Consider the following 13,865-nt stretch of genomic DNA (forward strand, 5'->3'; position numbering starts at 1 on the left):
TTTATTCGGCATTTCTTCTCTGCAGTGGTCGTGCCGAAATGCTAGTAGTTTGTAGCTTTGGTAAACATCATTTAATTTAGAATATGACGTGAAAAAGTGCCTGTGAAGGCCTAATTTCTGAATAAATGATTTGATTTAGATTTTTATTTATTATTAGGAGAACTAACAGATATATTTACGGAATAGTTACTTAAAATACAAATCAGAAAGCCAAATATAGGTACAATGTATGCTTAGATCTTTAACTGCTTAATCGATTTTGACGCGGGTTTTTCTAACAAAGTAGATGACGCTAGTATTATATATATATATATATATATATATATATATATAATACTAGCGGCCCGTCCCGCTTTAGCTCGGGTAAAAACATAATAAATTATACCCCTAAACCTTCCCCAATAATCACACTATCTATTGGTGAAAACCGCATCAAAATCCGTGAAGTAGTTTTAGAGTTTATCGCGAACAAACAGACACGGTACAGGACTTTGGTAAGAATATATATATATATATATAGGTATTTTGTATTGTATAATCTTCTGCAGTGGTGACACACGACGAGCTGCAGCAACAGAAGCAGCAACAACAACAACAACAACAAGCCAAGCAACAAGCGGACCGCAAGCAGACCTGGGAGCAGGCGCTAGCTCACATCAACCAGTTGGCCAAAGGGAACAAGGAAAGGGTACGGATCTTAGAGACAATTATATTCTTCGTTAGGTAGACAGAGAACGCTATACACCTCCCATATCTTCCGTTTCATATAAGAAATAGATGTACGTACAGTCAACAGCACATCAAGTTACTCTGCATGAACCTGTATGGCGCGGTGATAGCGGCGAGTTTGCAATGAACTTGCGTAGGTTGATGTGCAGTTGACTGTTCGTATTTGAAATATAAGAGAAGAAACGAGACAGTGCGCTGACATCTTTTGTCCCTTTTAAGGCTGCATTTTTATTAAAATTCTTTTATTTATTAGCGAAAACTATAAATGTAAATGTATTTAAATTATGCTACTCTAAATAAATAATTTTATTGGAAAGTTATAATTTTCAATTGACGACCTCGGTGGCGCAGTGGTAAAGTGCTCGCCTCTGAACCGAGAAGTCCCGGGTTCGATCCCCGGTCGGGTCATGATGGACAATGATCTGTTCTGATTGGCCCGGGTCTTGGATGTTTATCTATATATGTATTTGTTATAAAATATAATATCATTGAGTATCCCATAACACAAGTCTCGAACTTAGTTTGGGGCTAGCTCAATCTGTGTGATTTGTCCTAATATATTTATTATTATTATTATTAATTCAATTTATTTTCTTTAATTAGAGTAATTATTATGAAAAACTAACATGACATTGTGGCGACATGACTGACAATTGGAATTGAGTGACTACAGCAACCAAAGATTTTTTTAAATCATAAACATTATAAAATTTATAACTCTCTCTACTCTTTTACGCCATGAGCACAATGACAGTAGTTTGTAGCTTTTTGAGAAATGCTACATAATTATAAAATTTTACATGAAATAGTGCCTGTGGACGTCTAATTTCTGAATACGAATACTTTCGACTCATGGAAATTTCAACATAATTTTAGAAGAAACAGAAGGAGAAGGAACAGAAGGCGGAAGCCAAAGCGAAAGAGCAGAAGAGTGCGCCTGCGCCGGTGCCCGCGCCTGAACCGCAGACGTTGTCCAAGAAGCAGAGGAAACTGCTGGCCAAGCAACAGGTCATTTACTTATATCGTCTCTCGCTCTCTCTCTCTCTCTCTCTCTATTTTGTTCAGCGTAACACTCAGACATCACCCCCACGCAAGCCTCACAAAGCACCGGACTATGTGCCGTGAATCCCAAAAGGAGATACAAATAATAATAAAGTGAACATGTGTAGAATCGCAAATTAGATTGTTTTTTTTTATATTAAAAAAAAACTACGAATCTCGAAAAGTCGTAGAATACAAGTTGCTTGTTTTGATGTACCCAATTAGTCTTCAGGAGTTTATGCGTTAGATACCAGTAACCCTGTATAATATATTGTGATGCACGCACACTCCAGCAGCACTAAACAGACGCTTTCCGCCCCCCACCCGAAACGATTCGGCGTCTTCCCCGCTCAGCTGGGTTTCAGTTCATCCACACAAGTTACTCTTTGTCAACGCACTCAGCAACATTACAACAAATAGTTATTACCTAAATCACAATACTTCAATAATGTTTACCTATTTATTAACTAGCTTTCGCCCGTGGCTTCGTCCGCGTGAATTTATCTTCGAAAGCGGAACAGACATTATTTTCATACAAACTTTCACCCCCTATTATAGTCATTGAGGGGTTGATTTTTGAAAATAAAAGAGTAACGTACTATATGTGCATATTCCCTAATTATATTGTTAATAAATAATAATCGTGAATATATTTCTTCAGTCTAATAAATACATTCGATTTTGATTCTAGGCGGAAGAGGAAGAAAGAAAGAGACAAGAGATGGAAGCGAAGAGTAAAAAGGAAGCGAAAAAACAGGAGCCTAAAGCGGAAGTGAACAAGAAACAGGACAAGAAGGAAGCTAAGAAGGAACCGCCCAAAGAGGAGAAGAAGCCGAAGGAACGGGAGGAAAAGAAGAAAGGGAAAGAGAATAAAGAGAAGACAGGTGAACTTTGAAAATTGATTGTAATTTTTTTTGGTACAATTCAATGTTTAGAAGACCGCGTCTGTATGTCTGTTCGCGATAAACTCAAAAACTACTGCATGGATTTTCATGCGGTTTTCACCGATATTATAAATGTGGAAGTGTGTTTATCAAAGCGAAGGAATTCATGTGATTTTTGGTGTGGAGATAGTTGGAGAGTGACATAGGTCCTAGGTTCGATTCCCAGCGCGCGATGTCCATCGGACCCGCGACACAAGCTTAACGCTTAGCGTGGCCCGTTGTGTGTTGTCCATTGAAAAAAAATATAATATGTTTTTACTAAAACAAAATCTTCAATTTTTATTTTTTATTTCGTCATCAGACTTTTCATAACACATCGGCACATTTCCAGTGACAACACAGCCCGCGAAGCAGAGCGCACAACCGCAGCAACAACAACAGAACAGCAAGAAGGAGAAGAAGAGGAAAACCCAACAGCCTCATGTCGTCAACATCACGCCTGACACTACTATAGAAATTGTCGATAAGAAGGTAAACTATTCTATAATAGCTTTGGTTATATAATATATTATATTTGGTTGCTATAATAGCTTCAACCGCGTAATTTTCCCACGGGAACATTTATTTTTTCGTTATGAAAGGTACCCTATGTCTTTCTCGGGAGGATCCCTTTTTTTCGCATAAATTTTTTATCCTAATTTAAGCATAATAGGCATATATTTTTTGACATACTTGTTTTTTGGCATACCTTTTCAATAAGCATAATTATAGTTTATTCGTTTGTTTAAATAGATAACTATTTTACCATAATTTTAATTTGCATAAAGCTATAGTGCAGTAGGTCAGGGTGCGGCGGGGTGGCCCTCGGGCCACACATAATCCGCCAATATGCTTTATAATATTCTAAAGCATATTGGCGGCTTATGCCTAAAATTGTTATGCTTATCGTAGGTATGCGTAAAAAATTGTGCCTAAATGGACCATATGCCATATTAATATTATGCGTAACTATTATTATGATAAGTAAAAGTATGCCGTGTTAAATTATGATATATAATTGTATGCATAAAAATAAGGAACCGTCCTTCCCTGTATATTATACTACACGTATGCAAAGTTTCAAGAATATTGGTCCAATAGACAGAGCGTGAAGAGGTAACAAACTTGCTTCCGCATTTGTAATATTAGTTATGGCGTGCAATGCAAAAGTAATAACAATTTAGTGGGAGTAACTTCTTTTTTTAATAGCCTATGATGTCCCAACCTCGGGTTAAAGAAATCTTTATTCTCATAAGAATACATTCACTTACATGAGAACTTAGAATCTATGGCTTAAACTAAAAAAATGATTTACAATGTTGTCGTTGCGCGCAAGATACTATATTTTTTATACCCACATTCTATAAAATAAGCTAATAAGCACTTTAATACTTTATAATAACTTTAATACAAAATAAGTAGGGTAGGAAGGCAATCATCACAACCGGCCGCTCACCAAACACTGGCGCGCAGCGATGTATTGTGTTCGTGTTGTTACAAAGATAAGCGCAACTATATGTGACTAGCGCGGAGTTATTTAGTTGTTGCGATGAGAGTCTCAGCTTGTTATTGTTGTATTTACTATTTTTGTAATTTATTTATTGTTATTTTGACGTGACAACGTCTTAAATTAGGTTGCGGCTGGGAGTCACTTATGAAAAAGTGTAACGCCCGGTAACGTTACGATGAGTCACCGAACGAGAGAGAGGCCCGCCGAATGCCTTGCGTCTCTCTCCCACTCAACTATGATCGGTCTGCCGCGCGCGTAAAAAGACGTTGTCACGTAAAATCTTCGCCCGTAAAACCGACTTTACAGGCAACCATTTTTTTTTTCTTTTTTATATATTTTATTACGTAAATATATTAAGTATTGGTTAATATTTTAGATACCAACCTGTGGTGGCGATTAATGAGTAATTAAAATATATTCCACTTTCAGAATCAATGCAGCAACGGCGAAGTCGAGAAACCGTCGCCCTGCAGCATCATGGAGCAGCTCAGCTGTGGAGTTCAGGTTAGTGTTGGATTATTCATTGGTAACATTTTTCTTGTGCAACCTTTCAAAATATATGTAATACTAGCTGCGCCCCTGGGCTTCGCTCCCGTGGGAATTTCGAGATAAAAAGTACCCATGTGTTTTTTCCAGGTTACATTCTACGCGTGCGCCAAATTTCATAACAATCCGTCCAGTAGATTTCGCGTGAAAGAGTAACAAACATACTCACATACATCCTCACAACAACTTTCTTGGCACTATCAATGGAGTCATTTACCATTGCCTTCTCCATTTCACACACAAGTTGATGATCAATCAGTGTGCAGGTTTCGTCACGATGTTTTCCTTCACCAGTCGCAAGTGGTGGTCTATGAAAACTACTATACATGAGTCAGATTGGTGTACAAACTCATATGACATTTCACAGACGAGCGTCATAACCATTACACCATCACCGCTTTTTACACTATTAGCATTTATTAAATAAATGACAACAAATTACATGTATGTTCCCCCTCCCCTCTCTCCCGCAGGTGTCGGAGCTGCGCCTCCCCCCCGGCATCACGCTGACGCGAGTGCAGCCGCACGATAAGCGGGAACCACCCAACATCAAATCTGTCGTGAGTACACCACACAATATACGTTTTTTATTTTTTATGTAATGACATTCACATTTGTATTTCGCATTTAAACTAAGTTTGAAGTTTTGACGACCTCCGTAGCCAAATGGTCATCACGCCGGACTGCTACACTGGAGGTCCCGGGTTCGATCCCCGGGATAAATCATTTTTATAGTCCCTACACGTTAATTAATCCTAACTAATATTATACATGCGAAAGTAAGTTTGTTTGTTACCTACTTCACGCTCGATCTACTCAACTAATCTTCTTGAAGTTTTGCATACATATGATTTGAAATATGGAGAAGGATATAGGGTATCTTTCGTCCCGAAACAATAAATTTTTCTTTTTTAAATTCACGCGAAGTCGCGGGCAAAAGCCAGTGCCCGTTCAAAGTAATGAACGAAAGGGTGTCCTTTCATCACGGAACAAAAAAAAATCCGTATAAAAATGAACGCGTGCGAAGTCGCGGTCAAAAGCCGTAACACCTATGTAAAGTGAACACGGTCCGCCGCAGCCGCTGTGGACGTGCACGCAGCTGCCGGCCGCGCCCACGCCGCCCGCGCGTCCGCCGCCCGTCATCATGTACTCCGCCGCCTCCGCCGCCTCCGCCGCCTCCGCCGGTGAGCACACACTCCGACACCTCACACTGTTTACAACCTCAAGGCCATTACTCCTCGCACACTAGCGCCACCTCGCGTATCTGTTAATTCCTTCATTTCTTGTTGGAGCTCCCGCCTCGCCTCGCCTCGCCCTGGCAGAAGGCAAACCCAAGAAGTGCTGGCTTGATACCGTCAAGGATGATATGCGTGACAATGGTCTGACAACTGGGAATACCGACCGTACGAAGTGGAGAAGATAAAAGTAGAAAGGAGGACCCTGGGTACGCTCAACGGCCGAGGAAGAAACCAGGAAAACACTCAAATGTGAGAGAGACAGAAGTAGGGGATTAATAAATTTAACATGTCTTGTGCAATGAAACCAAATTGGTTTTCATTGAAATCTATACGATAGAATTCATTGCAACTTTTTTGTACTTCTGTTGAATACTTTATACCCTATCATTGTACTATTAATTTACCTAATTCATAAAATATAGTATCGTTAACTAGAGAATTCACTAATCTATAGCAAAATTTGTTGAACAGGTAACATGATGAGTGAACCACCGAAGCCAACTGTGATCGCCGAACCGTTGCCCCAACCGGCCGGCAAGTCCAAAAAGGCCAAGAAAAAAGCCAAAAAAGCCGCCGCGGCAGAAACGGCTGAGCCTAAAAAAGACCCCAAGATGGTGACACTCAGAAACCCCATGTTCCACCCCAACCTCCCTCCGGTCCAGATATCGAACACCCCGGCACAAAAGAAGTCAGAGATTCGAATCCCAGACCCCATACCGATGCCACCGAACGCTTGCCAAGCGACTATAACCCCTACTTCCAACGGAATGTACACTATAAGGAATCCATTGATGTCCATAATGCACCAGCAATCCGTTATGGGCATGAGAAATCCATCCAATCCGATGTTCACACAACCGCAGTACAACTATGTCAATCCGAACTATCCCGTACAAACTCCATACATAGAAGCCCGGACATCACCCAAAGCGGACGATTTCCAGAATCGGATAATGAATCTGGCTTCGTTCACTCAGAAGAATGATGAAGGTTATTCGCTGTTCAAAACTTCAGACGATAGCCAGCAGAGAAGTTTTCTGACACCGGAATACTATGACAGACAGAGTCCAAAGCCGGTTGTGTCACCTAATCCAATAGGAACTAGACCGAATAACGATAGATCCAACGATTCTCTATTCGCTAACCCGATACAACGTCCTGAACCGATTGGAACACCGTTGAAGCAGGACAACGATTTCTCAGGAGGCTTATACACACCGTTCGGTCAAGAAAACAGAAATGTCTTCAGAAACGCATTGTTCAATGATAAAAATGACTTGGGAGGTCATTCGGGGAAAATGGACGACGTGGGAGCTAACCACATGGCTAATGGTGACCCCTTGCCGTATTTCCAAAGGTTGAGGGTTGGGTCCAAGTTGAATAATGAAGTTACGATACACCACGTGACAGAATCAAAGTTTTATAAAGGACAGGTGAGTGGGATTCGTCATTTTTGACACGACAGATGTAAAGTTAAGTTTAACGTGTCTTTGTTATCTGTATGTCTGTCCGTGGCGTCGTAGCAGCAAAAACGGCTGAACCGATTTTGATCTGGTTTTTTTTTTAATTTGAAAGAGAATTTATTCGAGAGTGTTCTTAGCTATTTTTAGAAAGAAAGCAGAGATATGTATTTCTTCTTATTGACATTATAAATGCGAAAATTTATGAGAATGTATGTATGTCTGTATGTGTGTGTTTGTTATTCTTTCACACAAAATCTACTGGACGGATTGTTATGAGATTTATAGAATATAACCTGGGACAACACATAGGGTATTTTTTATCTCATGTCATGTTATAAATTGAAAGCAAATAAATTATTTGAATAATCTATACTATATTATAAAGAGGTAAGCGTTCGTCAATGTGTAATCTCCGAAACTACCGGACCGATTTCAAAAATTATTTTCCATTAGAGAGGCACATTATGCAAGATTGCTATAGCCTATAATTTATCTCTAAATTCCCAACCCAAGGGAGCGAAGCCCAGGGCAACATCTAGTTATTTAAAAAAAAACCGATACGATCTGTGTAGGACACAACGGAGTCGACATACGGCGGGGCGTGGCCGGACGCGTTGTATGCCCAGAGACCGAGAGAAACGAGTAAGTTTACTTCTAGTTTTCTGTGGATTTAACAAATCGTTTTTTCACCCGGTTTTATAACTTGAAAATGTTTATAGAATTCTACAATTTACTAAACCAAAAACGCTCCCTCCATAGTCTATATATTACTATATAGATTGTGACTGCTGTTATTAATGGAGTGGTTTGTTGTTGCCTTCTCCATTTCACACGTAAGGTGATAAATAGGGTAGTTCCCAAGGACAGAGAATTGTAAAAAATATGTATAATCTAGATAAAATAGATATATTTAGGATCTTTATGTTAATTCATAGACTGTAAAAATGCAGCAGCTGGATCTAAACACGAAGATTTAAAGTTGTATGGAAAGTCCATTTTCAAAAAATATGAAATTATAATAATGAATTTAACCATCATGAAAAACTAAAAGTTTGTAACAACTTTTATTAAGAAATCATCACCATAAACGTAATATTTAATGTAGCTGTCGAACAAACATATCTTTCTTCGCGAACATTTTCGCACGTTGTGACGTCACTTGTTCGTGTCATTCAGTATGGAGCGTTTGGACGAGTCCAAAAATGTGTGATTTTATTTTTATCATAACTTTGAAAGTATTGTCATTATCACAGTATTTTTTTCACTGGTGTTTCTAATGATATAAGGGCCTTCGAACAGTCATCAAAACAAAAATTTGTCAACTAGCCTATTATTATCAATTTGAGTGCAGGCTTCCTCACGATGTTTTCCTTCACCGTGAGATATACATAGAATACATCATTTGTAATTAGAACCTTTTATTTAGTTTCACCTGTGCTGTTGTTTGTCTGTCTGTAATCATATCTTGCAAGTTAAAGTTCGCTTGTCCTACAGAGTTGAAGTTTTCCCACGTCGCTTCAGTTTTCATGACCTATCATTATTATGATAAGCATGACCTGATGGATATTCAATATCTCGGCTCCCGACGAGGGAACTCTTCAACGGTTTACACAGCACTGACACGTTGAATGCAACAAGATTATATCTCACGATAATAAAGTCTTATGGCACAAATGCAGTTTATGTTAAAATATTTTATGTTATTTTTCCTCTTAGCCCCCGTAGGAGTGGGGGTGGGGGTGGGGGCGGCCGCTGGGACAGACCCGGAAGCGGGTTTCGGCGCGGTGGGCACAGGCCCGCGACACCATGGTAATTATACCACCACCACCTCCGTACACTACATGTGAGGTAACCGCACGATCCTCTATCTCTCACTCTCTTATGAGCGTCAGGTTGCATCCGCGGCTGTTGCGACCAAGCTCCATTGGAAAAAATATTTGAAGATTTGATTGTGATTTGAAGTGCGGCCGCTAATCCTCTTTATTCCGGAATGCTGTTGTTGCACTCCTTTTTTGAAGATCCGGCTGTGGTTTTACCTCCGGTCGCTAGCTTGACGTGAGCCCTCTTTGGTAGTGCTGTTGAGGCTTCATTATTGCCCAGTCGCCTCATACGACTTCCGAAGGATAAAATGAAGTGGTCCTATTTTAGGGCGGAAACCACTACACAACCCGATCCATCGCCAGTCTGCCTCTGTGGCGCTGTAGTAGTTTCAAAAGCAAACTTTGGCGCGTGTCCGGGTTCGAATCCCAGTCAGGTCAACGTAGGAAATTGTCTTACTTGTAAATTACAAGCAGGACTAACATTATAAAAGAAATTAAAAAGACAATTAGTTTTGTATTACATACGATTTCTGTGGGTCCACCACGCCGGACTGCTACACTGGAGGTCCCGGGTTCGAACTCCGGTCACGACAAGATGTAAAATTTTAGCATCATCCCATAACACAAGTCTCGAACTCAGTTTGGGGCCAACTCAATCTGGGTGATTTATCACTATATATTCGTTCGACTAAATTTCGAAATAGCTAAATCCAGTTTTTTTCCTTTCACCGCAAAAAAATCTTATGTATTTATTTTTCCAACAGTGAACGCCGGTTATTAAACGAGACGTGATATCATCATATCCATACTTCACAGCACCGAATTTTTATACTAAACAATATCATATTCACTACAAAAATGTAGTACTATAGCAACACATTTACTAAATACTTTACATACCGTAGACAGAACACAATAGAGACGGACACATCTTCCATTTCGCTCATACAATAGATATACATACGAAGAAATTAGACAAAGCGCTAACGTGTCCGGCCAAATATGCAACTTTATATGAAACTAGCTTCTGCCCGCGTGAATTTAATTTCTTAAAAGTAATGAAGTAAAATCTCAGTCATTCTTTTATTGCGTATTCTGTTTGACTTTCTCTAGAATTTCCAAAAATCCTCTCTTAGTGCTCACTTACACTCCCCAGGGAAACTGCATACCAAATTTCAGCTTCCTACGCCCAGTAGTTCCGGCTGTACGTCGTCTGTCTGTCAGTCACTCAGTAACGGGAGACTTTTATATATATTGATTGATAGGATTGAGCCGGGAAGTTGAATGTAAATCTTCCATCTCATTTGGTTACCGTAGTCTATAATTTTCTTGGTCTTTGTTTAATTTAATCTTATATGTCTATATGTATAAAACCCTTGGGTTACTAAGTGACTGACTGACAGACAACGCACAGCCGAAACTACTGGCCGTAGAAAGCTGAAATTTGGTGCGTAGGTTCCCAGGACAGGCATTAAGAAGGGATTTCCTGAAATTCCCACGGGAAACGGATTTTTACTCACATACGAAATTGTGGGCAAAAGCTAGTACGTTATATAAATACGTGTTGTCGATGATTTTTGTAGTAAAGTATTATTGGGCGTTCCAGCCGATGCGGTCGCGCTGTCATTACAATTTTTCAAATTTATACCAGAATTTGTTTTACTATCTGACTTTAAAATAATTACTCTGTACTTTAGTAATGTCAATTTTATGAATGATTGATTTTGGAAATTATTCCTTGTTCAAGAAAATTGACGGATCGTAATAACAGCGCGCCCGCAGCGGTCGGAACGCTCTGAGTATTGACAAATTTTCAATTTATTGTAATATGTAGGCTATGTCCACATCGAGACAATCTGGTGTTAAGCTGGTGGTCACCAAGCCCGTTGTCCGAAGGTCCTGGGTTCTATTCCCAGTTCGGGCAAATATTTGTGATTGTGATTACAAATATTTGTCTGCGGTTCTGGGTGTTTGTGTCCATTCGGACCCGCGATACAAGCTTAGTGCTCAGTTGTCCATATTAAGCGCGTAGACAGAGAAAACTAGATTTGATTATGTCTTTCATTTCATTTGCGTCATCTTGCCGATTTGATGGCGTGATGTTGTATGAAATTTTCTGTCTCAGGCTGCGCTATGTGCAAAACAGATTCGCAACCAGTTGCCAAACTAACATACCTGCCACTCAATCAGTTGTCAAAGACTATAAGTTTGTTATTTTTTCGTAACTAATTGCCAACTAAGAATTTGTTGTCTTTCCACTGTAATAAAAGAACACTGCTAAGTATGTTTTGTCTCGTTCTGTCTGTCTCTCTCTCTCATCAGAGCGTGTAAGGTTCTTTCCCCAGCCATTGAGCGTCGGAGCCCAGGGTCCGCTTTCCTACATTTTCGTCTCCACCTCGCACGGTCGTCGACATCCCTAGTTGTAGACCATTCTGTCAATGTCAAAAATTGAATATAGTGCGACAGTGACAAAACTTAAGCTTCATCTTTTTTATGAAAAATCACAAACATTAAATTTATCTACATAAATTTAAAATCTCTGTGTGAAGACAAATCTGTGTGCAAACAAATTTTTCGACTCGGTGTGGACTTAGTCAATTATTGCTTTTCAAATGCGAAAATCCGTTCAGAAATCTATTTAATATGATGTAAAGTTATTTTTTTATTACGAACCGTAACATGTAAACAATCTTCACAGCACTTAATGTTGAAAACAAATGTTAGTAAAAACCTATAACATTCTAAAGTAAAACGTCTGTTATAATTTATATTGTTGTAAAATCATAAAAAGACACTGTGAGATTGTTTATATAATACTGCTTGTTAGAAAAACTAACTAAAGTATTTGCTATTGAGGATAATAAATATTATGTAGATGATTTTCCGATATCTATGACACTAAAATGTTTCTTCCTAACTAATAGGTACATATGCAAACCGTTATGGGTTGTGATTGTATAATTCTCAATTTTCATAGAGTTTTGAACGGATTCGGTTAAAAAACAGGTCGCCATTTTTTTATATTATAACTTTTTAAGACCCTTTTGTGACGAAATTGTGTTGTGTTGTTTACACCGAATATTTGGTTGCCTTATATGTTAATGTTTAACTCGGCATTTTTTTCTTTATTGACATCTTTAATAACATTTACGCCTATAGATGTATTCTGTCTAGAACCATTACGGGCTAGACAGAACCTATGTGACGATTTATAATCTGGAACGACGAAATCATCGGATATGACTGTTTAAAATAATGACTTTAGAAACTAAAGTTCGAAACTTTAGTTCATTTTATTGACGAAAATTACCTTAGATAAAGTACTTATAGGGTCAGGCCTCGTTGCTACGTTGCGTCGACGTAGCGCATTGCGGTTCTTTAACTTTCCATAGGTTTTGGCATTGATGTGCGTCGCGACCTATGTCGAATCTACACAGATTTTCTATATTGTCTGTTGAGGGAAGTTAAAGCAACGCAAGTCGACACACCGCGCTCAATGAAGTCATGGTGTTGCCACACTTAAAACTATAATATTTGTCACTCATGTCTGCTTTTATAGCCTAGAACTAGAGTTTTCCCGGTTGCTTCACCGCCGTGGAGCGTCGGAGTCCAATATTCATTTTACTACTTTATCTCATCTTTTGTCTCATCCATAAGCCGATTGGCGATTTCCCTCTTTTAAGGCCAATTTATAACAATCTATAAGTGCTTTATCTAAGACTTTTATATTGGATATTATAAACAATTTGGACAATGCAGGATTTAACTGAAATGTGTCTATAAATCTGTATTGTCTTAATTATAACTAATTGAGACAACTACTTCGGTCCATATTGACATTAATATTTTTCAACAATCAATATGATCGATTTTATAGTGGGAAATCAATGTCATTACACAGTAAACCTTATGTGTGTAGTAATAAGGATCAATATATAACTTAATTCCGATTTATTTTGCATGATCGACACCGGCTTTGTTTTAAGAGACTAGTTGATGTATCTCAATTAATGTGGTTCATATTTCGCATTGTGAATTAGATTTTCGGATCGGAGTAGTGTTTACACTCCACCGTTTCTTACGAGTCCTAAAATGTAAACAAATTTCACAATACATTTGTTGAATATAAATCAAATATCACTTGAAACAATACACATTTAAAAGTAAAACATTGATTAAGCACGTAAATCCTAAAGGTCAAAATTTATGTTGCTTTAAAACCATAAAAAGACATGGTGTTTACATAATATGACTTGTAAGTAAAAACGAACTATAGTTTGACTATGTCACAAGATAACTGATTAAACTTAAGCGCCATTATCATAGTAACTATATATTCTAATATAAATGCTCGTTGTATAAAACAAAATATAATGTGCAAGAGGTTGTATGCCGTAAGTAAAATGTATATTATAGCTGAATTTGTGTTTTGTTTTTGCACTCATCCCCCTCTGCGGTTTATGGATCAACCGTAATCTATATTATTATTATAAAGAGGCAAGCGTTTGTGAGTTTTAGTCGGGTAATCTCCGAAACTACTGAACCGATTTCAAAAATTCTTTCACCGTTAGAAAGGTACATTATCCAATATTTTA

General features: G+C 38.5%; 1 protein-coding gene across 5 annotated transcripts in view; it reads left to right on the plus strand.

The window, feature by feature from the left end:
* The window catches only part of LOC128682027 (uncharacterized), a 53,042-nt gene extending 39,351 nt beyond the window's left edge, over positions 1-13,691 (plus strand). For 4 of the 5 annotated variants that reach the window (XM_053766483.1, XM_053766484.1, XM_053766485.1 and 1 more), the window contains exons 37-47: positions 549-688; positions 1,606-1,737; positions 2,462-2,654; positions 3,046-3,185; positions 4,633-4,707; positions 5,223-5,309; positions 5,828-5,933; positions 6,459-7,420; positions 8,023-8,092; positions 9,167-9,298; positions 10,035-13,691. In XM_053766483.1, the coding sequence (XP_053622458.1) occupies positions 549-688; positions 1,606-1,737; positions 2,462-2,654; positions 3,046-3,185; positions 4,633-4,707; positions 5,223-5,309; positions 5,828-5,933; positions 6,459-7,420; positions 8,023-8,092; positions 9,167-9,297 (2,036 nt within the window). In that variant the 3' untranslated portion in view covers position 9,298; positions 10,035-13,691. The remainder of the gene's footprint in view (positions 1-548; positions 689-1,605; positions 1,738-2,461; positions 2,655-3,045; positions 3,186-4,632; positions 4,708-5,222; positions 5,310-5,827; positions 5,934-6,458; positions 7,421-8,022; positions 8,093-9,166; positions 9,299-10,034) is intronic. The other variant, XM_053766488.1, reaches the window with a different exon arrangement.
* Positions 13,692-13,865: the final 174 nt, after the last annotated feature.

The sequence above is a fragment of the Plodia interpunctella genome, chromosome 29, assembly GCF_027563975.2.
Source record: "Plodia interpunctella isolate USDA-ARS_2022_Savannah chromosome 29, ilPloInte3.2, whole genome shotgun sequence".
NCBI lineage: Eukaryota > Metazoa > Arthropoda > Insecta > Lepidoptera > Pyralidae > Plodia > Plodia interpunctella.